Below are 23510 nucleotides of genomic sequence, written 5' to 3'. Positions count from 1 at the left end.
TCATGTCCCAAATTAGTCTTATTGACAAATTTAATTAAAATGCTATTCATCATTCCTCTTTGATCATTAGAGGCACTAAACAAAATTAGAACTACTAATGACCTCAGTCTCAACTGCCTAATGTCTATCTCCTCTAGATAACATCTAAACTATACAGGTCATGCAAACCAATGATTACTTTCTCATAACAAGATTATCATTAGAACCTTTCAAATCAAGTAGTATTCTTTCTTATTTTGACCTAAGCAAAAGGAAGGTAAAAAGAAAAACATTACATTTAGACACCCAAAAAAGACAATTCAATATGCTTGAAATGCATATCACAAGGTTACTTTGTACAACAGAAAGTGTCAAAACTATGTACATCAACTGCCACTCTCCATACAGATGTCTCTGACATGGTAATAAAATGAGAAGCCATTTCATTTAATAATAATAAAAAAGGAACATCAGTTGGTGCATATTACATGTAGCATCTAGCCCTGGTTGCCTAGCAACCAGTCCTGAGTGAACTTCACAGAGAAAGCCCTAAACGAATGTACAGTTTGTGCAAGTTTCAAGGACTTGAAGAGATATGTCAGTGGTTAACCTAAATTCTAGCTGACAATTACCATACTGAGGTGGAGGAAAAAGAACCCATTATTTTGCACAGAATCAAGCATTAACTAGAGGTAAAATTCAGCTATTTAGGCTTCTATCTTCTGAATCAGGGTCTATACCAAAAAAACAAAACAAAACAAAAACAAAAACAAAAACCGAGGGGCACCTGGGTGGCTCAGTGAGGTAAGCCTCTGCCTTTGGCTCAGGTCATGATCTCAGGGTCCTGGGATCGAGCCCCATGTCGGGCTCTCTGCTCAGCAGGGAGCCTGCTTCCCCCGTCTCTCTGCCTACTTGTGATCTCTCTCTCTCTCTCTGTATCAAATAAATAAAATCTTAAAAAACAAAACAAAAAAAAAAAAACCGTGGCATATGACTTATAAATTACAAAAACATCATGTAGGAAAAAAAATAACAAAATTCACTGTTGTAACATGCACTCATTCATTTGACAAAACACATAGTGATTACTTATCATGTGCCAGATACTGTCCCAGCACTGGAAATACAAATATGTAAGTCACTTTACAAGCTAATAAGCAGCCCATACTATAATGGAGTCATCAGAAAATAAACAAAAGATAACCACATTATGTGTTCTGCAATATACAAGTAGCCATGGGGGTATTGTGGAAACACATATAAAAAACATCAGATTCAGGGGCGACTGGGTGGCTCAGCAGGTTAAAGCCCTGGCCTTTGGCTCAAGTCATGATCTCAGGGTCCTGGGATCAAGCCCCACATCGGGCTCTCTGCTCAGCAGGAACCCTGCTGCCCCACCCCCACCCCTTGCCTCTCTGCCTACTTGTGATCTTTGTCTGTACAATAAATATATAAATAAATAAGTGATTGAAAAAAACCAATAAATAAATACCACATCAGATTCAGACTCAGGGAAAGTGGGCCCACTGCAAACTAAACAGTCAGGGAAATCTTACCAGATGAGGTAATATGGGCTAAGTCTTAAGGGACAAGTAAAAGTTAGGTAAATTATAGAAATGGAGGAAGGTGAGAACATTCCAGGCAGAAGAAAAAATATTTCCAAGGGCACAGAGATCAACAACAGCAAGTTGTATTAGAAGAACTTCAAGGCAGGACCCCTGGGTAGCTCAGTGGATTAAACCTCTGCCTTCAGCTCAGGTCACGATCTCAGAGTCCTGGAATCGAGCCCCACATTGGGCTCTCTGCTCAGCAGGGAGCATGTTTCCCCCTCTCTCTCTGCCTGCTGCTCTGCCTACTTGTGATCTCCTCTGTGCGTGTCAAATAAATAATAAATCTGGGAAAAAAAAAGAACTTCAAGGCATTTGGTTGCACTAGAAGTTAGGGGACCAGTACTAAAAGAAGATTCCAAAGAGAGAGTACAACACCTTCCAGAAGGACTTCATATGCCAGGCTAAGAAGTTCAGACTTCACCTGGGATGAAACTGGGAAGACAGAGAATGATTTTAAGCCAAGGGATAATAGAATCACTCTGGCAATAATGTGAAATATTTTTGAGAGTGCAAAGAAGCCAATAAGGAGAATACATATGAAGTTACAATAGTAAGATGGATACTCAGGAGACAAAAGCAGCAGGAGAGAAGAGGCTGGGGAAGTGACTTAAACATAACTCAGTAACAGTTCTCGAGGAAGCTTAAAAATCACATACAGTGTTTATGCTACTCAAGCCAATGAAATGTCAGTCTGGACCACCTTTAACAACAAAATAATTATTCAGAGGTTAAGCACTGTCTGGGAAAGAAAAGTCACTATAGAGAAGTGGTAAGAGAGGCAGAAAAAAGAGACAGGACAGGGAGACGGGAGGAGGAAAAATATTATCAATATTCCAATCCTGAAAAATAAGCAACTGAAATTCCGAACAAAAAAAAATTGAGGGGCGCTCAGGTGGCTCTGTCAGTTAAGTATCTGTCTTTGGCTCAGGTCATGATCCCAGGGTCCTACTATGGAGCCCTGCATCAGGCTCCCTGCTCTGCAGGGAGACTGCTTCTGCTTCTCCCTCTGTCTGCTACTCCTCCTGCTTGTGCTCTCTCTCCTTCTTTCATGTCAAATAAATGAATAAAATCTTAAAAAAAAAAAAAATTGAGAAAGAAATCTTGTAAAGCCATACTCTGTGCTGTCTGATACAGTGACAGGCTCCTAGTCTCCTTTCATTCTCAATGAATTTTGTCTTGAGTTCTGTGCAAAGGTAAATCCCAAAGACATTAACATACACATTTATACATAACACAAATATGTCAAATATGACAAGAGTTTAATTTACCAATATGTACTACTTGGATTTACTAAAATTGTTTCATTTTTTTCTTTTGCTTCTTAAGCTTTACTTTTGATTTGAACGTTTTGCCTTTTGTCTGTTAGAAGAAGCCAAAAGGGAAATAGGAGTAAAACCTTGAAAGAGAAGTAGGCTGTGAAGAGACAAACAGAGATCCATAGGCTGTGAAGAGACACACAGAGATCGGGATGGAATAAACCAGGGTGATTCAGGGTTGCTGACTGGATTCACAAAGGAAGGAAGAAAGGAGGAAGGAAAGGAGGAAGGGTGGAAGGAGTCACATACAAACAGGTGATTTAGAACAGAAGTGGACTAAGCTACTAATCAATAGCTTATTGGCATTAAATTCAAGAACAACACTCTCTCAAAACAGGTTAATAATTCAAGAACAACACTCTCTCAAAACAGGTTAATAAAAAAGAACTAGCAATTTTGGTAACCAGTGCAAGCACCAGGAAATTGGCCCTCAAACTTACTTTATAATTCATGTCATGGTTTGTTTCTACCCAGTGGAAGGGAAGCATGTGCTGTCAATATGGGAATTCAACAGAATCTAAAACAGCACAGTGACATACAGCCATATAATAAGAGTTTTGTCCCTCTATATTTAGGTCTCTTGGACATACTAAAAAAAAAAAAAAAAAAAAAAAAAAAAAGAATAAAAAGAATCCATAAAGGAAGACATAAAACCTGGTGTCTGCCTACATAAAACCTGAAAATGTAGGCATGTCGGATAATGTAACATAATCAAAAACTTTCAGAAAAAAAAAATGTAGCAACAAATACAACTCTGAATTACTATCCTTTACATCTAAAGTATGTAATATCAAATGAAATCAGAAGATGCTATCAATAAATGAATATACAAATAGTTAATCCCACTCCAAAATGAAAATGGATAATAAAACGTTTTAAAATCAGTCTTAGTAATAATCAATATGAAATGTACTTGATTGCAATGGTATCTCCATGATTAACTATTAAATTAGCAACCATTTTAGCTGTCCTATATCTTGTTCAGGATACAGTGACAATCTTGTGGGCAATTTTATGTAATCTAAAACTATAAGTAGAATAAAGTTTTTGAAAAAGAAATACATATACTTAAATCTTTAAAATGGCTCACTTGTTTTGACAAAGTAATTGCACCTCTGAAAATCTATGCTAAGAAAAATGATCAAAAATACAGATAAAGAGGGGCGCCTGGGTGGCTCAGTTGGTTAGGCGACTGCCTTCAGCTCAGGTCATGATCCCAGAGTCCTGGGATAGAGTCCCACATCGGGCTCCCTGCTCCTTGGAGAGTCTGCTTCTCACTCTGACTTTCTCCCCTCTCATGCTCTCTCGCTCAGATAAATAAATAAAATCTTTAAAAAAAAAAAAATACAGATAAAGATTAACATGTGACATTTTTCATACTAGTGAAAAGAATTGGAATTGGTGTAAATGCCCCCAAAAGGAAATGAAAACATTACAATACAACCAAACAAGAAAATACCATGCAGTTACTAAAAATAATGTTTTTGAAGAGATGTTAATAACAGGAAAAAAAAGTCTTATAATGTTCATTTTAAAATGAAAAAACCACGGGGCGCCTGGGTGGCTCAGTGGGTTAAAGCCTCTGCCTTCAGCTCAGGTCATGGTCTCAGGGTCCTGGGATCGAGCCCAGCATCGGGCTCTCTGCTCTGCAGGGAGCCTGCTTCCCCCTCTCTCTGCCTGCTGCTCTACTTGTGATCTCTCTCTCTCTCTCTCTGTGTCAAATAAATAAATAAAATATTTTTAAAAATAAAAATAAAATGAAAATGAAAAAACCAGCAACTTTTACAAAAGTGTGATTTCAACACTAGGTTTTTAAAGCAGCACAGATAGAAGAAATACTACTTCTGAGTAGTAATGATGGATTTTTTTCCTTTCCCTTTCCTGTACTTATAAAGTTCTTTTTTTAAATAAAGAGAATATATTATTTTGTTAATTAGAAAACAAATCCCACCCATTTCATCTGTTCCCAATAACACGTGGGGGGTCCCAAAGGTATGCTCTGCATTTAAATAGCTCGTTCCTTTGAGATCTTTCAGCAGTCACCTCTGGTCATTTTAATGTAAATTTACCAACTAGTTTTACACACACTGATTGAATTAAAAAAGCCTCCAACAGTACTCTAAAGTCAAGGGCAGCAAGTATATCAAGAACTTCAGCTTACATCACAAAATTACAGCAAGGAAAAAACTCTTAAGTTTTTAGTAACTGAAGAGATTTTAATCATTTAATATACTTTACCCACTTTAATGCACTTAAAAATCATAAGCATAAACAGGGTGTGCCTTCATATTACCTGAGGTGGTTAAGTAGAGGCTGAAGTCTCTCATCCGACTGCACAGCAGGCAAGGACCTGGCTGTTAACTAAAAGCAGAGAATCGGGTTAGTAAAAACAGCAAAGACCAAATACTGAACATATCTGAACATTAAATGTAAAATGGTGACGAGGAGCTGAAAGAGAGGGAGTACTTAAAATATAAGTACATTCTTTTCTTTTTTAAATTGAAGAACTGTATAGAAAGCAGACGTGTTCTATGAGTAAAGCTAACTATATGGCCCTAAGTTTTGCAAGATATGCCACTGAGCTTAGAAGTAAAGAAAAAGGAGGTAAAGCAAAGAATAAGAGAAGGATATCCTGAGAATATCTTTTCATGAGTTCATGAGAAAACCTCTAGTCATAAAAACATTATCTTTGTATATAAAAATGGAAAAACTCCAAAATTTATAGCAACCAACCTTGTAGCACTGAATTCTGGAATGATGAAGAAACTGGGGAGAGAGACTTCCATTTATAGCTAAATCACTGTGAAATTGGTTATATGCAGATTCGGACACACACACACACAACCATGCATTCCTTCATTTTGACATTACTCTAGGAAACCAAAAATATCTTTTAAATATACGAAAGCAACTAGAAGTATTTAATATTGACATATGACCCCAAACTGATCTAGAAGAGAGAATGTAAGATTCAAAGCCTTGTTCTTAAATATTGTATAGCTCAGGCTGACAGTGTATCATGAAAATGTGAGACTTTGCCTTACTTTATTGCAATACTATTAATGATATCTCTATGTATCTCTTACTTTTCTCTCTGTATTTAAGATAAAGCTCTCTTATCCTATAACAATTTAACCCCCCCAAATTAAAAACATTCATCCAAAGCAATCAGATAGCTTGAAGTAACCTTAATAAAACACCAAAACAAAAATAAAAGATTTCTTCTGGATTCAATTATGTCACAATAGTTCTTGAAATCTACCCATAAATTATTTGAAAACTCGCAAAAGAGAACCTTTCTTAAGGCAAACAACAAACTGAAAGACATCCTTTGGTTTTATATAGGGTATCCTTTCTAACTATTTCATACATTAATTAAAATGTTCTGAAAACAAAAAAGACACTTAATTCATAACACCTAATTTTCAGTATTATGCAAGTAAAATGAAACTATCACTTTTAACATATCTAATATATACCAAATCTGTGGGGAAAAAATGTTGACCAAAATGCCATATATGAAGTCATTTTAATTAAATTATGTCTAGTTAATAATAATGGAGAGACATTCCCACTTTGGGGCAAAAGTTAACACAAGTCAACAGTTACTAACTAATTTTTTAAAAAGTGAGACAATTAGTCTGCTGCAATTTTAGCACAGCTAAAAGACTCTCAGTATCTAAGAAATGTTCAATCCAGTACTTCATGACATATAAAATGCTATCAAGGTTTTCTAAACAAAACACTTTAAAACTTTAATATACCCGATATCTGCTAATGTCAAGTCCCTTAACAAAATGTCATTTAAGAGATGTCATGGCTCAAAACTGAAGTTATGCTCTAAAAACAAAATTTATCAAGATATTTCAAAAATCAATTTTCTGAAAACAGATGGAGCACACAGAACAGGCTTTTTCAGTTACTTCTGTCGATCTATATAGCATGCTTTCTAATCAAACTGTCTTTTTCTAAATGAAGGCAAACAAACAAAAACACCTCAGTAACAGTAATATATTTCTAAATGTCTGTTCATTCCATAGAGAAAATATTTCTCAATTCTACCTTTAAAGAAAAGATTTATAATAATTTATTTATTTGAGAGAGAGCAAAAGTGGGGAAAGGGGAAGAGGGAGAGGGAGGGGGAAGCAGACTCCCTGCTGAGCACGGAGCCCAATGGAGATTCCATCTCACAACACAGATCATGACCTGAGCTGAAACCAAGAGTGGGTGTTCAACTGACTGAGTCACCCAGGTGCCCCAACTCAACCCTATCTTAATTTTAGCCTTCATTTCCTTTTTCTTAAACTATTAATACATCTCCACTCACTGCTGTTTCTGCCTCCACTCTTGCCTCTTCCCTAAATTATTCTCCACACCAAGGCCGGACTAAAATTTTCAAAATCAAAGTTAACCAGCCCCCTAAATTAAAATTATTTAATAATTCCCTTAGGCTCTCAGGCTGAAGTTATTACATCTGCTCGTTCACTAGACTTTCTCCTAAAATATTCTTTTAGACCCCATTGCTGAAACACTGGGCATAGGATGAGTGGGACTGCCTACAGGCACACTGCAGACATAGTGCAAGTTCACTTCCAACTACCATAACTAAGCAAATACCACAAAACAAGTCAAATAAATTTTTTGGTTTCCTAGTGCACATGGAAGTTACATTTACACTCTAATCAATTAAGTATGCAATGGCATTGTGTCTAAAAAAATGTACATACTTAATTTAAAAATACTTTACTGCTAAAAAAAATACTAACTATCCTATGAGTTTTCAGTAAGTAATCTTGTCAATGGAGGTCCTACCTCAGTGTTGATGGTAGCTGTCTGATCCAGAGCAGTATTAGGTAGTTGTGGCAATTTCTTATAACAAAACAAAACAGAAATGTGCCACATTGATTAACTCTTCCTTTCAGAAACTATTCCTCAGTACTATGAGATGCTGTTTGAAAAAACTGTACCCACAGTAGAAGTTCTGTCAAAATGGGAGCCAATTTTCTCAAACCCTGCCACTGCTTCCTCAACTAAGTTGATGTCGTGCTCTAAATCCTTTACTGTCCTTTCAACAGTCTTCCCATCATCTTTTTTGTTGTTTTCTTTTTTTTTTAAGAGATTTTATTTATTTATCTGACAGAGAGAGTGAGAGAGCACAAGCAGGGCAGACAGTGGCAGGGGGGCGGGGGATGGGGAAGCAGACTCTCCTGCCAAGTAGGGAGCCTGATGCGGGGGTTGATCCCCAAACCCTGGGATCATGACCCCAGCCGAAGGCAGACGCCCAACCATCTGAGCCACCCAGGCGCCCCTCTTCCCACCATCTTTACCAGGAGTATATTCGATCTCAAGAAATCACTTTCTATGCTCATTCATCAGAAGCAACTTCTCATTTGTTCGAGTTTGATCATGAGACTGCAGTAATTCAGTCACATCTTCAGGCTCCCCTTCTAGTTCTAGTTCTCTTGCTGTTTCCACCACATCTACACTTACTTCTTCCGTGAAGTCTTAAACCCCTTGAAGTCCTCCAAGTGGACTGCAATCAGCTTCCACCAAGCCCCTATTAATGTTGATATTCTGACCTCTTCCCATGAGTTACAAATGTTCTTAATGCCATTTAGAATGGTGAATCCTATCCAGAGGTTTTCAATTTACTTTCCCAGATCCATCAGAGGAATCACTATGTACGGCAGCACAACTTTACAAAACGTATTTCTTTTTTTTTTTTAAGATTTTTTTTTTAATTTATTTACTTGACAGAAAGAGATCACAAGTAGGCAGAGAGGCAGGCAGAGAGAGAGAGAGGGAAGCAGGCCCCATGTTGAGCAGAGAGCCCGATGCGGGACTCAATCCCAGGACCCTGAGATCATGACCTGAGCCGAAGGCAGCGGCTTAACCCACTGAGCCACCCAGGCGCCCCCAAAACGTATTTCTTAAATAAGCCTTGAAAGTTTCAAGTTACTCCTTGATCCATGGACTGCAGGAGAGATATTTATTTTAGCAGGCATGAAAACATTAATCTTGTTGTATATCTCCATCTGAGCTCCTGGGTGTCTGGGAGCATTGTCAATGAGCAGCAATATTTTGAAAGGCATCTTTTTTTCTGAGCAGGAGGTCTCAACAGTGGGCTTAAAATATTCAGTAAACCATGCCATATACACATGTGCTGCCATCCAGGCTTTGTTGCTCCATTTATAGAGCACAGGCAGAGTAGATGTAGCCTAATCCTGAAGGGCCCTAGGATTTCCAAAATGATAAACAATACTGGCTTCAACTTCAAGCCACCAGCTTCATTAGTCCTTAACAAGACAGTCAGCCTGTTCTTGGAAGATTTGAAGCCTAGTACTGACTTCTCCTCTCTAGCTAGGAAAGTCCTACAATGGCATCTTCTTCGCTACAAGGCTGTTTCATCCACACTGAAAATCTGATGTTTAGTGCAGCACCTTCAGGAAGTCTCTCAGCTAGAGACTCTGGATAACCTGCTGCAGCTTCTCCATCGGCACCCGCTGCTTCACCTTGTATTTTCATGTACCTTTACCTTGTACTTTCATGTTACGGAGATGGCTTCTTTCCTTACACCTCGCAAATCAACCTCTGACAGCTTCAGACTGTTCTCTAGTTTCCTCACCTGTCTCAGCCTTCAGAGAACTGAAGAGTTAGAGCTTTGTTCTGGATTAGCTTTGGCTTCAGGGAATGTTATGGCTGATTTGATCTTGTATCCAGATCATGAAAACTTTCTCCATACAGCATTAAGGTTTTCCTATCATTCATGTGCATGTCCATGTGATGGAGTAGCACCTTAATTTCCTTCAAGAACTTTTCCTTTGCCGTCCCAAGTTGGCTGTCTGGCACAAGAGGCCTAGTTTTAGGCCCACCTTGGATTTTAATACGCTTCCCTCACAAAGCTTCATCATTTCTTTAAAGTGAGAGACAAGTGAGTCTTCCTTTCATCTGAGCACTTAGAGACCACTGTAGAATTAATAATTGGCCTCTCTTTAATATTATTGATTCTTGGGAAATAGGGAGGCCCAAGGGGAGAGAAACACAGGGGAATGACTGGTTAGTCAAACAGTTGGTCAAATGCAGAAAACATTTATCAATGAAGTTCATTGTCTTCTATGGGCACAGTTTGTGGTGCCCCAAAACAATGACAATAGCAAAATTAAATATCAATGATCACAGGTCACCGTAATAAATATAATAATAGTGAAAATTTTTGAAATATTATGTGAATTACCAAAAGGTGACAGAGAAACAAAGTGAGCTAATGTTACCGGAAAAAAAATCGTACCAATAGACGCTGGATGCAAGGTTCCCACGAACCTTCAATTTGTTTTTGTTATTTTTTTTTTTTTTTTAAAAACAACCACGGTATCTGCAAAGCACAAAAAAACAAGATATGCCTGTGTCCAGCTTCTGCCAACTCCACAAGACATAACAGAAGCATATCAGGCAGAAATTTGCGATAGCTCCAGTTTCTGGAACACATATGTTCAATGATTTGATTCCTGCCTCACCGCTTCCCATTCCCTATAATTTATTTTCACGTCTTAATCACTGACGAGAAAAATTCCTCAATTGGTCAATGCCTAAGTAAAATTACTTTGAGGAAGATTTTGAGTTTTCCAAAGGTTTTGCTTTCAACTTTTAAGACAATTAGCTTTTCAAAAAGAACACGTATCTCTTCATGGAAAGCAGATGAGGTTATAAAGCTATTCTAAAGCTCTTTAAAGCCATCTGCTGACCTTTTGCTAAAAGAACATAAACCTCATTTTAGGGACTGCCGGCTCTGTCATTTCTTCTGAAATTTCTCTCTGAGCCCAAGTAGCTACTACTACACTTACTGGACCATGAGGGGCCTGCACCCCTACCACTGGCAGGAGAGGTATTTAATAAATATTAATGTGTGACAAACCCAAAAACTTGCAAGTGTATAATACCACTAGTTGATGAAAATAAAAGTATATCTATATTTCATGGTTAAAGCTTTTCAAAGTCATGCTTTGAGCAAAACTAAATCTAAATCAAAACTAAATCACAACTGTCAGCCTTACAAAAAAGCAATACACTATCATAACAGGATTTTCGGCATTAAAAAACTTTCCTCTATAACATGAAATGAGTAACTGTCTAGTTTAAATGTGTTTTGCTTGTTGTTTTTAATAAAAAATACAGCAGCATCCTTGACACGTAAGAATGAAAGGGAAAGAAGATCTATCACAGTTTACATCATGAAGACTAAATGGGTTGCTTGAGTTAGGGCTGTTTCATGGGAACCATAATAAAAGCTGGCATAACATACAGTTTATTTCTTATTACTGTTGAGAGGTTGGGGGTGAGCTTTTAGGACATCCTTTCATTATTAAGAATATATCTTGCAAAATGAATTAACTAATGCAAGGTTTATGTGGTTTTTAGACAAGTATAACATAAGAGTCTTAAATAAATCTCATTTTAATGATCAGTATCATTGAGTTTATCTTGCATTTTGCCCTATTTTTAACTACAAAAAAAATGATAAGGCATTTTGCCATCTAATAATTCTCCTTCTAATGCCAATAAATATAGCATAGATTCAAAGGTACAAAAGACAAGAGAAAGTCTGGCAGTATGTGGTCCAACCCTGACACTCTCCTCCTGAGGAAACGAGGTTCTTCAGACCACAAGCAGCTAGCTATTGCCCACACACACAGCCTGTGCTAGCACCTGAGATCAGGACCCACACAATATACTGCCACATTACAATTCAAAGCAAGCCATACTTTGTGTGTAAACCAGTCAGAGGCCTTTGCCTGATCCCAGTGTGAGTCTGTCTCCTCTTAATTTCTTTCACTTTTCAGAACAGGACAGTCCTCTTCAAGACGCACAAACCCATGGACTTTGAGTCTTGAAGACTCCCAAATTTTGCATTCAAGGTTCCTTCACACCATCTGCAATTTGGCTCAAATGTAATATCCTCCCAGAGGCCTTCCCTAATCACTCTTGGTAAAGCAGTCAGTACCCTCTCTGCAGGTATTCTGTTAGGCAACTCACAACAGTCATCACTATGTGAAATTACCTTATTACTTTGCTTACATTTGTCTGTCTTCCTCTCCCCAAAAGAATATAAACTCTCAGGGAAAAAACCTTTCTCTCTTGATGACCATTTTTCCACCCCCCTGCTTTAAACTGTATATGGTGTGGCACACCATAGGCACCGCATAAATACCATAGAGAGTAGATGAAATGTTCACATAACTCAAACGTTTCCAACGGAAGCATGCGTTTAGAGAAGTCTGCCCTAGACACTGACCCTTTTGGGCCCGCATTTCTAAATTTTTCATAAGTAATTATGACCTATCAACTAAAGGGGCCACACACATTTCTCTTTTCATTTCTAGCTGACTGGCATATCTTAAGTTCTCCCTTTAAAGGAGAAGCACTGTTCTACCATTTAATGAGGTTGAAACTACAGCTCCCTGGTTGAAAGGAAACAAGCAGCCCAAAAACACCAGTCCAAAACTCAAGTTACGGATATACTATCACAGGCATTACCAAAAGAGTAATCATGACACAGTTCCTTCCTTCTAATCTAAGTCTTTCTGCATGGGGTTTTTTGTTTGGTTTGGTCATTAAATGATAGCTATAAATAAAGCAAAAATATGAACTAAAATCTATTTTTCCAACATTAAAGTTTAAAACATGCATCAAAGTTCAAAGTCTTCTACAGTGAACTCCAATTTAAAAAAACAAACAAACAAACAAAAAACTTAAACTGGGAGAGCCTGGATGGCTTAGTGGGTTAAAGCCTCTGCCTTCGGATCCGGTCATGATCCCAGGTTCCTGGAATCGAGCCCTGCATCGGGCTCTCTGCTTGGCAGGGAGCCTGCTTCCCTTCCTCTCTCTTTGCCTGTCTCTCTGCCTACTTGTGATCTCTGTCTGTCAAATAAATAATTAAAATTTTAAAAAATAATAAACTTAAACTGGCAAGACTGCAACTGCTTCAAAAATTTACAGAAAACAAGCAAGGAATAGTGTACATAGGATTCTATTCATATAAGGCTCACTTAGATGTAAAAAAATATCCTTTGGCATTTATGTATTACTACTAAAATGAAAGTGCTATGTTACACAGTTTTCAAGATATTATTGTTAACTGTAGGTAAGTTACTTTGGAAAGGAGTCTCAAAACACTCCCAGCTCAAAAGCACATGAAGTTGCAAAAACATTTAAATTCAAATAGCAATTAGAGGATTATCTACTCAAGTATGGAAAACCTAGATATAAAGCATGCTTGGTTCTCTTTTGAAGAGTAAGGCAAATACAAAAAATATTTTCTTCTTAGACTTTCCACTCAAATTAGATCAGCCTGGAAAGAGTAATTTTTAGAATTATGATCCTGGAGGTAAGCACATGGACATTTGTTTTATTCTGCATACGTCTGTGTTTGAAACAGTTCCAGCGGTGTGAGGAATGGTTTGAAGGTGGGTGATCCAGGGATCTAAGATGAAGAATCAAATTATGGTAGAAACAGTGGCAATAAAAAGGAAGACATGACTGTGAGAGACATGAAGGAGGTATATTCTACACGATTTTATTCCTAAAACAGGAGAAGTTATAGAAAATATCCAGGTAGGGGGACTGTACTATTAACTGCAACAGAGTGACAACAGGAAGAGGAGGCTGGGGAGAGGAAAGGAGACCACGTGTTTTGGCATGCTGAATTTGAGGTGATTCTGAATCCCCAAGAGGCAACTGAATGTGTGGCTCTAGAGCACTGGAGAGGATATGGTGCTAAAGATAGAAATTTAGGTGTTATCAGCAAATAAGCCACAGGTAAAACAATGGACTGGCAAAAAAGGCCAGGGATTATGCATAAAGCAGGGATTCCCAACTGTCATTTACTAGTAGGTTATTGGAGTACAGCGTTGAGGGTTCATTCCAAGCTGCATCCAGGAAAGAGAATAGGACTGATTGCCAAAATCTGCTCCAGATATGGAATGGGAGATTAGAGGTATCTGCCTGGTATGTGCTATCCCTAGCAGAAGAAATAAGAAAAATAAGGAATTTTGCCAATAGACTTAAAAGTTTGTAACACTGATTCTAAGCACTTACAGATTTATGAGGGAGGGACGTGAGGGGAAAGAGAGAGACAATATAACCAACAGCTCCTTTACCTCTTTCCTTAAACACCTGGAATAAATGAATTACAATTTCTAAAAGAAAATGTTCCTTAAGGAAAGCACTTTGCCTCCTGGTTGTGAAGCTGACTGTTGCTCTTAACATCCTAAAGGAGACTGCTGTCATCCCGTCACTAGTTTGAAGCAGAATTTCTAAAGGGGACCATAGAAAAAGTGAAAAATTTCATGATTTTCTATTCCGAATAACAGGCATGAAGGGAGGGAACAAGAACACAGAAGCAGGTGAACTACATAAGTAAATACGGTAAATGGTTCTTCAAGAGTCAAGAGATGTTTGGAAAACAAAGGTGACTCAATCAGTTGAAAATGAAGAACAAGAGGGTGGCTTCATTTTAAAAATAATAAATCCCTTCTTTCTGAACTACTCACCCAACACTGGCTAAATTAAAACACATAAAAATGACAAGAAAACAATGCTCACTTGGAAAATATTGCTCAATTTTGTTCTCTGGCATTTTTACCCTCTACCACTCATTTCAGCTTCCTTACAAAACTCAAGAGGAATGACAATATGCACTAATATCAAAGCTGTACCTTAAAAGAATGCCAAGATGGGTAATCAGCACAAGTTAGACCTTTCCTTCATATAATCTTATTCGACTCAAAGAGGCAGACTAGTGGTACTCTCTTCAAGTGATACTAGGACAGTGACAGTCATGTACATGTACAAGTGGCAAAGAGACCAAATTTAGGTGTTCTTTGTTCTGGTTTGGTTTTTTATTTTTTTAAATACATTTTATTTCTTAGGGCAGTTTTAGGTTCACAACGAAACCGAGAGGAAGGTACAGAGATTTCCCGTATACTCACATGCATAGCCTCCCACATTGCCAGGATCCCCCATGAAAGTGGTACAGTTACAACTGACCAATCTGCACTAACACCTCATTGCCCAAAGTCCATAGTTTACATTACAGTTCATTCTTGCTGTTTGCCATTCTATGGGTTTCGACAAAGGTAGAATACATGTATCTATCACTGCAGTATCATACAGAAGAGTTTTCCTGCCCCCCAAAAATCCTCTGTGCTCCTCCAATTCATCCCTTCTTTCCCTCTTCCCCCAACTCCTGGCAAGCATTGATCTTTCTACTCTGTTGTCTCCACAGTTTTGCCTTTGCTGGAACATCAAAGGAGCCAAAGCCAGGTCTTCCCAAGATGGGTCACTTGGACATGAACATTATTTTGTGTCAACAATGATCAAAACCCAGCAGATTCAGATAAAGCTATTTACTTCCCCTTCAACCGCCTGCCTGTACTAGAAAGAGAGCTATTAACAGAGATTCCTCTTTACCCAAGAAACTAACAGGGAAACCTTTGTTTTCCAAACATTTCCTCACCTTCCTGCTAATGGTTTTCTCCCCTTTGTATTCTCAGACCATAACCATCTCCTTAGCTCAAATAAGCAGTATCTTGCCACACTGTCTTTGGAATTTCCATGTACGTGTGGATTCCCCACACATATGCTATTAACTTGGATTTTCTCCTGTCTACCTGTCTCATGTCAGAAGCATCTAAAGAGAAAGGAAATTCTTCCTCCCTAACAGTATCACACAGTTGGAATTATACAGTACATATAGCCTTTTCAGATTGGCTTCTTTCACTCAGCAATATGTATTTAAGGTTTCCCCACATTTTTTCAGGGTTTGATAGATCATTCTTTTTAGCATCCCATCATGTGGATGTACCCCAGTTTATTTATCCATTCACCACTAAAGGACATCTAGGTTGCTTCCAACTTTCAGCAATTAAGAATAAAGCTGCTATGAGCATCCACATGGAGATTTTTGTGTGGACACGAGTTTCAAATAGGTGTTTTTTTTAATTAAGAACAAGTGGGAAAGCTTTTCAAAATGTCTTTACAATCTCATTTCATAAAAGATTTGAGATGGCTCCTACTGCACCTTACTTCACGCAAGAGTACCAACTCAAACTCCAGAATACTAACACTTCTCTACTAAGTTGAGATGCATATATTATGCTTATGCATATGTTCTAAAAGACACAAAATTTATACATTGAGAAAATAATTTTTGATATCAAAAGGCAACAATTTCTTTAAAGAGAGACCTTGTAGTAACAAAAAAGATACAGCTCTAGAGAGAACAGGTTGTTCAACAGAACTATCACTTTTATTACTGGGACCAAGGCAGATGTCAAGTAAAATTAACTTTTTACAAGCAGCTGCTATTTTAACTTCATTGATTTTAACAATGGAAAATCCTTTGTCTTTTTGAACTTCATTTTCTTATAATAGCAAGAGATCCCAATTACAAATCCCAAACTGTAAGAATCCATATTATATTCCCCCTTGCTCCCGGAGTCAAATTTGTTTCCCAGTTTCATGTCCCCCTTGGCTGCCTGAGATGCTATTCACCACTAGTCCTAACACTTCCGTGCCCACAGCACTTCCCGGTTTCCACTGGGCTCATACACGCATTATCTCACTTGATCTTCACAACAGAGTTGGTTTCATCAGTACAACGCTTCAGTACATAAAAATTTCTCTATCAGCTAGCCTCAAACATGATTTTCAATATGTAGGCTCTAAAACCCAACCAACAACCTTGTCAAGCAAAACGCATAGATTTCATTTGAGCTCTAAACATGCCCAAGTAGTTTAATTTCCAAAGAATATTAAACAGTGCAGAGTTAACAAGATATTTCCAGTTCAGGGGTCTGGATGATATGAAGAACTGAGAGTAAACCTGGGAATAGCACAAGCAGACATCCCAGTGCTGATTTTTGATCATGAAACCTGTGGAGTGAAAAGAAGCTTGTTATGCAGAGGCTAACCTAAGCACCTTACTGATGCTCTACATCATTTAGAAAGGTAAAACAATTGCTTGAGCAAGGGGGGAAAAAGGTATTAAGAGATATGCAGTGATAAATGTAATGGACCATTGGATTTTTTTCCATAAAGTAAAACACCCATAAAATCATTTTACTTCTAGAATATTCCAGTAATTTTGGTTCAAAATTCTTAAGCTACTAGAGCCAGCAGTTTCACAATTAGACTTCTCATAAGCAAAACAAAGATCTGGCAAGTGGAATTCAACACATTTTGTTTTTCATGGTGGCATCCAGAGTAATGAATTATCAAACTTTCGTCTTCATAAAGGATTGCTCTTGTGGAGTAGGAATAAGGGCAGGGCAGCAGCAATACAGCCAACATTCCTCGTGTTTTTACTACATGCCAGGCATTTTACTGGGAGTTCAATATAGACTCTAATCCTCACAATATTCCTAAAAGTATTATTATCCCCAGGGTATCCCAGGGCTTCACAAAGTGTCCTGCCAAAAATACCTGAACATCCAAGCAGAGGGAATAGTTGACCTTTATGCCCTTAAGTGCCAACTTTCATTTAGCCTCATGTATTTATCTTACCCAGAATCTGCATTTGATTCCAGAACCTGTCCTTCTTGGTTTTACTATAAAGATGCTCATTATACCATTGAGTAGAACAGTGCCACTGCTGTCCTACATATACTTTATACATTCCCTAGTATATCTAGTCCTAAATATTTGGCCATCCTATAGTTTTAAAATACAGGCAACCAACTTTGTACTCCTTATAGTCTCCCTGAAAGAAATCTCCAGTGCTACATTTGGTATTGGGAAGTTGGCTGAGATGATTCTGGACCTTGCTAGATTTCATTGGCCATATCCTGTGTCATTTTGTATGACTACCACAATTACACAGAGACAGAACTGACATTTGTTTAGCCATAAATCTTTATATGCAAAGACTCTTAAAATCATTTAAATTCCATTAAATGAATGAGTTCTCATTCATTTAATAAATCTGTGAGGCAGTAACTGAAGTTCTAAAGTGCCATACTCGTTATCATAGTTTCATTCATCATTTTTGTCTCCCAAAACATCTATACCATATTTACCTAAATTTACATTTGTCAATTTCCTATTTAATGCAAAAAATAAACTTATCTGGGTTTTCCAGAACCAAACTGTTCCTTTTCTGTTTGTTATTTGTAACCATGAATCTTGGGCAAAATATTATGTGGAAATTTTTCATAAAGCTTCTTAAATATGCACATAAATTCAACTATGTGTGCTGAAACTGCCAACAGTATCTATAGGCTTCTAGTAAATGTTTAAAAAAAAAACTGCCCAGACAGAATAGTGGCTCTCATAGTGCACGTTATTCATCTTCTTCAAGTAGTACATTCTGGGCCTGGGTGGCCCAGTCAGTTAAGTGTCTGCCTTTGGCTCAGGTCATGATCCCAGGATACTGGGATCCAGTCCTGCATCAGGCTCCTTGCTCAGCAGAGAGCCTGCTTCTCCCTCTGCCTGCCACTCCCCCTGCTTGTGCTTTCTAATAAATACATAAAAATATTTTTTTTAAAGATTTTATTTAAGTAGTACATTCCATGATTCTTTAACTGCCTGCTGAGTCTATTTCCTGGTATAAATGTCAGACATAAGCGACACATTACATTAGCAATCTTATCTCCATTCTAAATATTACTAAACAATGTACCACTTCTAATGTTGGAAACTTTGAATTAAACATAATTTATTCTGTATTACATTTACATACTTAAATTTATTAAGTCATCTAAAATTAGTATCAAAAGATCCATAATTATATTTATTACCAAAGCGAAGACACACACAGAAGATATGTATGTGTAAGTTCATATTTTCCTTTTCTTATAAGAATGCTTTTTCCCTTGACATGGACTTTTATTAACACTTGGAAGTAGAGAGAGAGCAATAGGGAGTGGAATGAAGGGGGTGGGTAAGATTTTTATTAAAGCATTGGTAACAGTGATCTGTTGTATCACAAGACAGAGTCCTTGGGAATGTACTTGAAGAACTGGAGGGCCTCAGGTCATTAAAAACAACTAATCAACAACAAGGATACATAAGACTTCCTTTCTTTCCACAGCTGAACTTCAAGCCTTATCCAAATGTATAGTTCAAGGATGAAGCCACAGATGGCTAACAACATACCTCTAATGTTTATGTTAACAGATGCTGCAGAAAGTATTCATTTGCTTACTACTTCAGCTACTTTTCCTTTCCTCAATGACTTAATTTTCACTGCTGTCTTAGAGCACCTTGATTTCTTCCTTGATAGAGACTCTGCCTTTGTAGATACAGAAAGTGTTTTTAGGGGCGCCTGGGTGACTCAGGGGGTTAGGGCCTCTGCCTTCGGCTTGGGTCATGGTCCCGGGGTCCTGGGATCGAGCCCCACGTTGGGCTCTCTCCTCAGCAGAGAGCCTGCTTCCCTTCCTCTCTCTCTGCCTGGCTCTCTGCCTACTTGTGATCTCTCTGTCACACAAATAAATAAATAAAATCTTTTTTTTAAAAAAGTGTTTTTAGTTATGTGTAGAACAGCCCAGTGTGCCTTCACATCTCCCTTGTAGTTTATTTCTCTAACCTGAAATGAGATATTGCACTATTTTCGGATATATCCAATTTAGTTGAAATTTAAGCTATTTTCTACATTCATTAAGTAGTCCTGCAGTTTTCCTTCAAAAATAAAACTATTATATAATTTTGTTCCTCTAATAATTTTTATATTTAAGCACTCTGAAAGGAGTGTCTTAAAATACCTGACCAGATTTCAATTACACAAAATTAGAGTCTTGTGATTAATTACAGAACTTCTGATTATATTTAAAACAAATCAGAAGAGGAAACAAATAATTTCCATTACTAGGACAAAAACATCAGTAACAACCTCTTATTATGAAATGGAAACAGAAAAGCATAATGTCTTTATGGTGGTAAGGACATTTAAACAATGACAACTGGACTTTTTGCCCCAGGATTCTATCAGATAAGACGCATTTTCAAAAATGGTTTTTAATTCATTATAAATTTAGAGACAAAGCTCATTAATATGGCTGAGGAAGTAAGAAAGAATATGAAATAAATGTATTTTGGAACGTTTCAAAAACAGAGCAGGGTACCCCAAATCCTATTCTTTTCTTTCTTTCATTTTTTTTTTTTTTCAAACTTAGGAATCATCACAAGTAACAACCTGGATCACTAATGTCTTCTCATTTCTCACTTCAAATAACATACAATCCCCTTAAGAACATAGGCCCAAGCCCCTGAATTTATTATTATAAAAGAATAAATCATTTCATTGTTAATCTAAATCACCTAGTGAATTAAATCTGCACGCAAAATTCCATTTTTCTAAGAAAAACAGACATTTTTCTTATTCCTTATTTCCTTTCAGGTTATGACCACTTCTATTATTTTTAAGGTTGGAGATAATTACTAGATTCTAAGGCAAAGAAGAGATGCTGGTCTGAAAACTGAAAGAATCCTTACCTGCTTTCTTAGCTACAGAAGATTTTTCATTGTTGTTTTTTTTAAATAATATGGCTATTAGAATAATTGCCTATGATTGTGACTGCCCAAAATTATGAGCTGCCATTTTAGTGATGGAAAGGACCCTAGCTAATATTTTCCTGCAAGCTATCAAGGGTGTGCATAACATAACATACTATTAAGTGCACCTTCCCCATCTGACTCAAAGCATCAAGGTATGAGATCAAGAGAGGGGGTAAAGTAAGCATGTTTAAAGATACATTTCCTAAAAGTACTCATTTTAGTATATCATATTTAAAAAACATTCTTTGATATCAGAACAGCTAATTTAGACTTTTAAAAGACCTTGACATACATTTGACTGATTGCTTTCCAATGACATTATTTCATATTTTCTGGCACAATCGGGCTGATAGTGTTTGATGGATAACCAGACAAGCAAAGGACAAGTCTGAGCAATAGCCATCCTTTATCCCTGACATCTGCATGTTTTATTACATATCTTAGGAAAAGAGAAAGGGAACAAAAACCCATAGACAATGTTAGTTTCAAAAGATCTTACTACACACAGGAAGGCCCAATTCAGCATTATTTTGAAGTAGCCCACCTTGACATAAAAATGCATTTTGTTGAAACTAAAGAATCAGAACAGTTATAAAATTGAGACAGGGAGAGATCTGCATCTTACACTTCTTACAGTTTACTTTCCTAATAAAATACCTTAAACAAAGAGCCACAGCACACCAAAATCCAAAGCCTGGTTTTCCTGTTCTGCTCTCTGTGCTGGACTTAAATTGCCCCCCCCCCCCACCAGCTTGTTCATGTTAATCCAATGTAAAGGAATGCCAGCGTGAGCGAAAATCAGTCTTACCAAGATGTTTCAACAGTGCTGCCATGTGAACTAGCAGACAGCTGACAGAATTTTTTTTTAAGATTTTATTTATTTATTTGACAGAGATCACAAGTAGGCAGAAAGCAGGCAGAGAGAGGGGGGAGGCAGGCTCCCTGCTGGGCAGAGAGCCCAATGTGGGGCTCGATCCCAGGACCCTAGGATCATGACCTGAGGCTAAGGCAGAGGCTTTAACCCCACTGAGCCACCCAGGTACGCCCAGAATTTTAAAGTCAACTACTGAAAAACACATCTATTTGTCCTAAATTTCCACTGAGGGTTTTTTCTTTTTTTAAGGGACATGAACATTATCTTAAAGTACTCAGCAGACTTTTTTCATTAGAGACACACAGTAAAAGTAGGAAGAACTAAAGACTTCAGACACCTGGACAATTGCAACAGCATCCTATGACTTTTCACCAATGTTCTAGCTGGAAGTCAAAGAAGGAATTTTGGTCCCTGTGCCAGGGAAGAACAGAAATACCCTTCACTAATATGAGCAGGAGCAAATCTGGAAGGAAAGATCAGAGGCTCAGTTTTGTCCATGGTAAGCTTAAGCTGCCTGTTAAACAACCAGATAGAATTATCTGAACTTAAGATTTAAACTGTAAAACCAATCAGTCAGATTCAGAATATTCTATAGATACAGGTGTTTAACCATAATTTCTACCTTGAAAACTACAACAATCAAATAATGTCTTCCAGTGTGTGTGCTTTTTTATGACTGGCTACAATTAACGGGTATAAATAAATCACTTGCTACAAGAGCATTTAGTTATAATATCCTTTACTACAACTGAGGTCTTATAAAAAGCTCTTAAGCCACTCAACAATTAGAACACTGAACCAAACTAGCTACATATGGTACCGAATTCTTGAAATGTGGTTAAATTGAGATGCGCTGTAAAACACACACCAAATTTCAAAGACCTAATATGGAGAAGAGAATGTATACCTTGTTAAAAAGTATGTATGTATTTTTTAAAGACCTTATTTATTTGAGAGAGGGCGAGAGACCACATGCACCAGCAGAGGGGGAGAGAGAGAAGCAGACTCCCCGCCGAGCAGGGAGCCAGACACAGGACTTGATACCAGGACCCCGGGATCATGATCTCAGCTAAAGGCGGATACTTAAGCGTCTGAGTCACCCATGTGCCCCAAAAAGTATGTACATTAATTACATATTGATGTAATATTTTGTATATATTGGTTAAATATAATACAGTGTAATTACTTTCATCCTTTTAGGACATTTTTATGTAGATACTAGAAATTTTTAAATTACATATGTCGTTCACAGTATATTTCTATTAGACAGGGGATTTCTGAGCCAAAGATGAATATGACTTCTTTCTGGTACACAAGCAGTAATAACAGATAATTTAAATAACTGAAATCTAAGAGTACAAAGAAGAGCAACTGAAAAATAGCTGTGTCATATTCAACTACTAGAAATAGAAAATTATCTATTTTCTATCTCTGGCTGCAAAAATTCATTTCTAAAAGGTATAAGCCCCAATATGAGATCAAATTAAACTATCCCCCCCCAAAACAGAGAGAGATATGGCTTTAATGAAAATGATAGCAACTTTCCCCAAATATTTATACAAAATCATAAATTTATATATATTGTGACCAGCCACCCTATTTTTTTCAAGTAAGGTTATAAAAAAAACTATGTCCCTTATTACATTGAGAAATACTTTATCAAATGAAATATGAGTGAATGAATTTACTTTCCTAGTTCTGAATTATATATCATACAGATGATTTTCCTAACCTCAGATATGCAGAGTAACAGAAAACCTCGGAGCTGAAAAGGTAACTCAGTCTGATTCATGTTAATGTGTGGATATTCTATTCTTTTGCTCCAAAAGTTTTCAAATTTCTCTGGCTACGATATTCTTAAATTTCAACAATCGAGATGTGTTGCATTTTTTTATCTTTAGGTTTTTCTAACCTTTCTTCCTCGATTTTCTATTAGCCCTTTCAATCTGAAGTCTTTGTTCTTTCTTAATTCGAGTAATTTATCATCATTATTTCTTTGAATATTTTTCTCTCCTCCAATTTCTTTTCTCCTTCCTGAAAACCCTATATCTGAACGCTGGCACTACTATGTCTCTCCTCCATATTTTGTACCCTTCTCAATATTTTCCATCTCTACTTTTCCTTTACCTACAGAGGATATCCTCAACGTGATGTTTAAGTTCATCAATGCATTTGTCATCTGTA

The 23510-nt window shown here is 37.3% G+C and overlaps 1 protein-coding gene across 3 annotated transcripts in view; it reads right to left on the bottom strand.

Annotated features, from left to right (window-relative positions):
* PRIM2 (DNA primase subunit 2) overlaps window positions 1-23510 on the bottom strand; it is a 338917-nt gene that overhangs the window by 142440 nt on the left and 172967 nt on the right. For all 3 annotated transcript variants that reach the window (XM_046006195.1, XM_046006194.1, XM_046006196.1), the window contains exon 8: window positions 5199-5266. In XM_046006195.1, the coding sequence (XP_045862151.1) occupies window positions 5199-5266 (68 nt within the window). The remainder of the gene's footprint in view (window positions 1-5198; window positions 5267-23510) is intronic.

This window comes from Meles meles, chromosome 5 (assembly GCF_922984935.1).
Source record: "Meles meles chromosome 5, mMelMel3.1 paternal haplotype, whole genome shotgun sequence".
Lineage (NCBI taxonomy): Eukaryota > Metazoa > Chordata > Mammalia > Carnivora > Mustelidae > Meles > Meles meles.
This window is presented reverse-complemented; position numbering and strand designations above follow the sequence as displayed.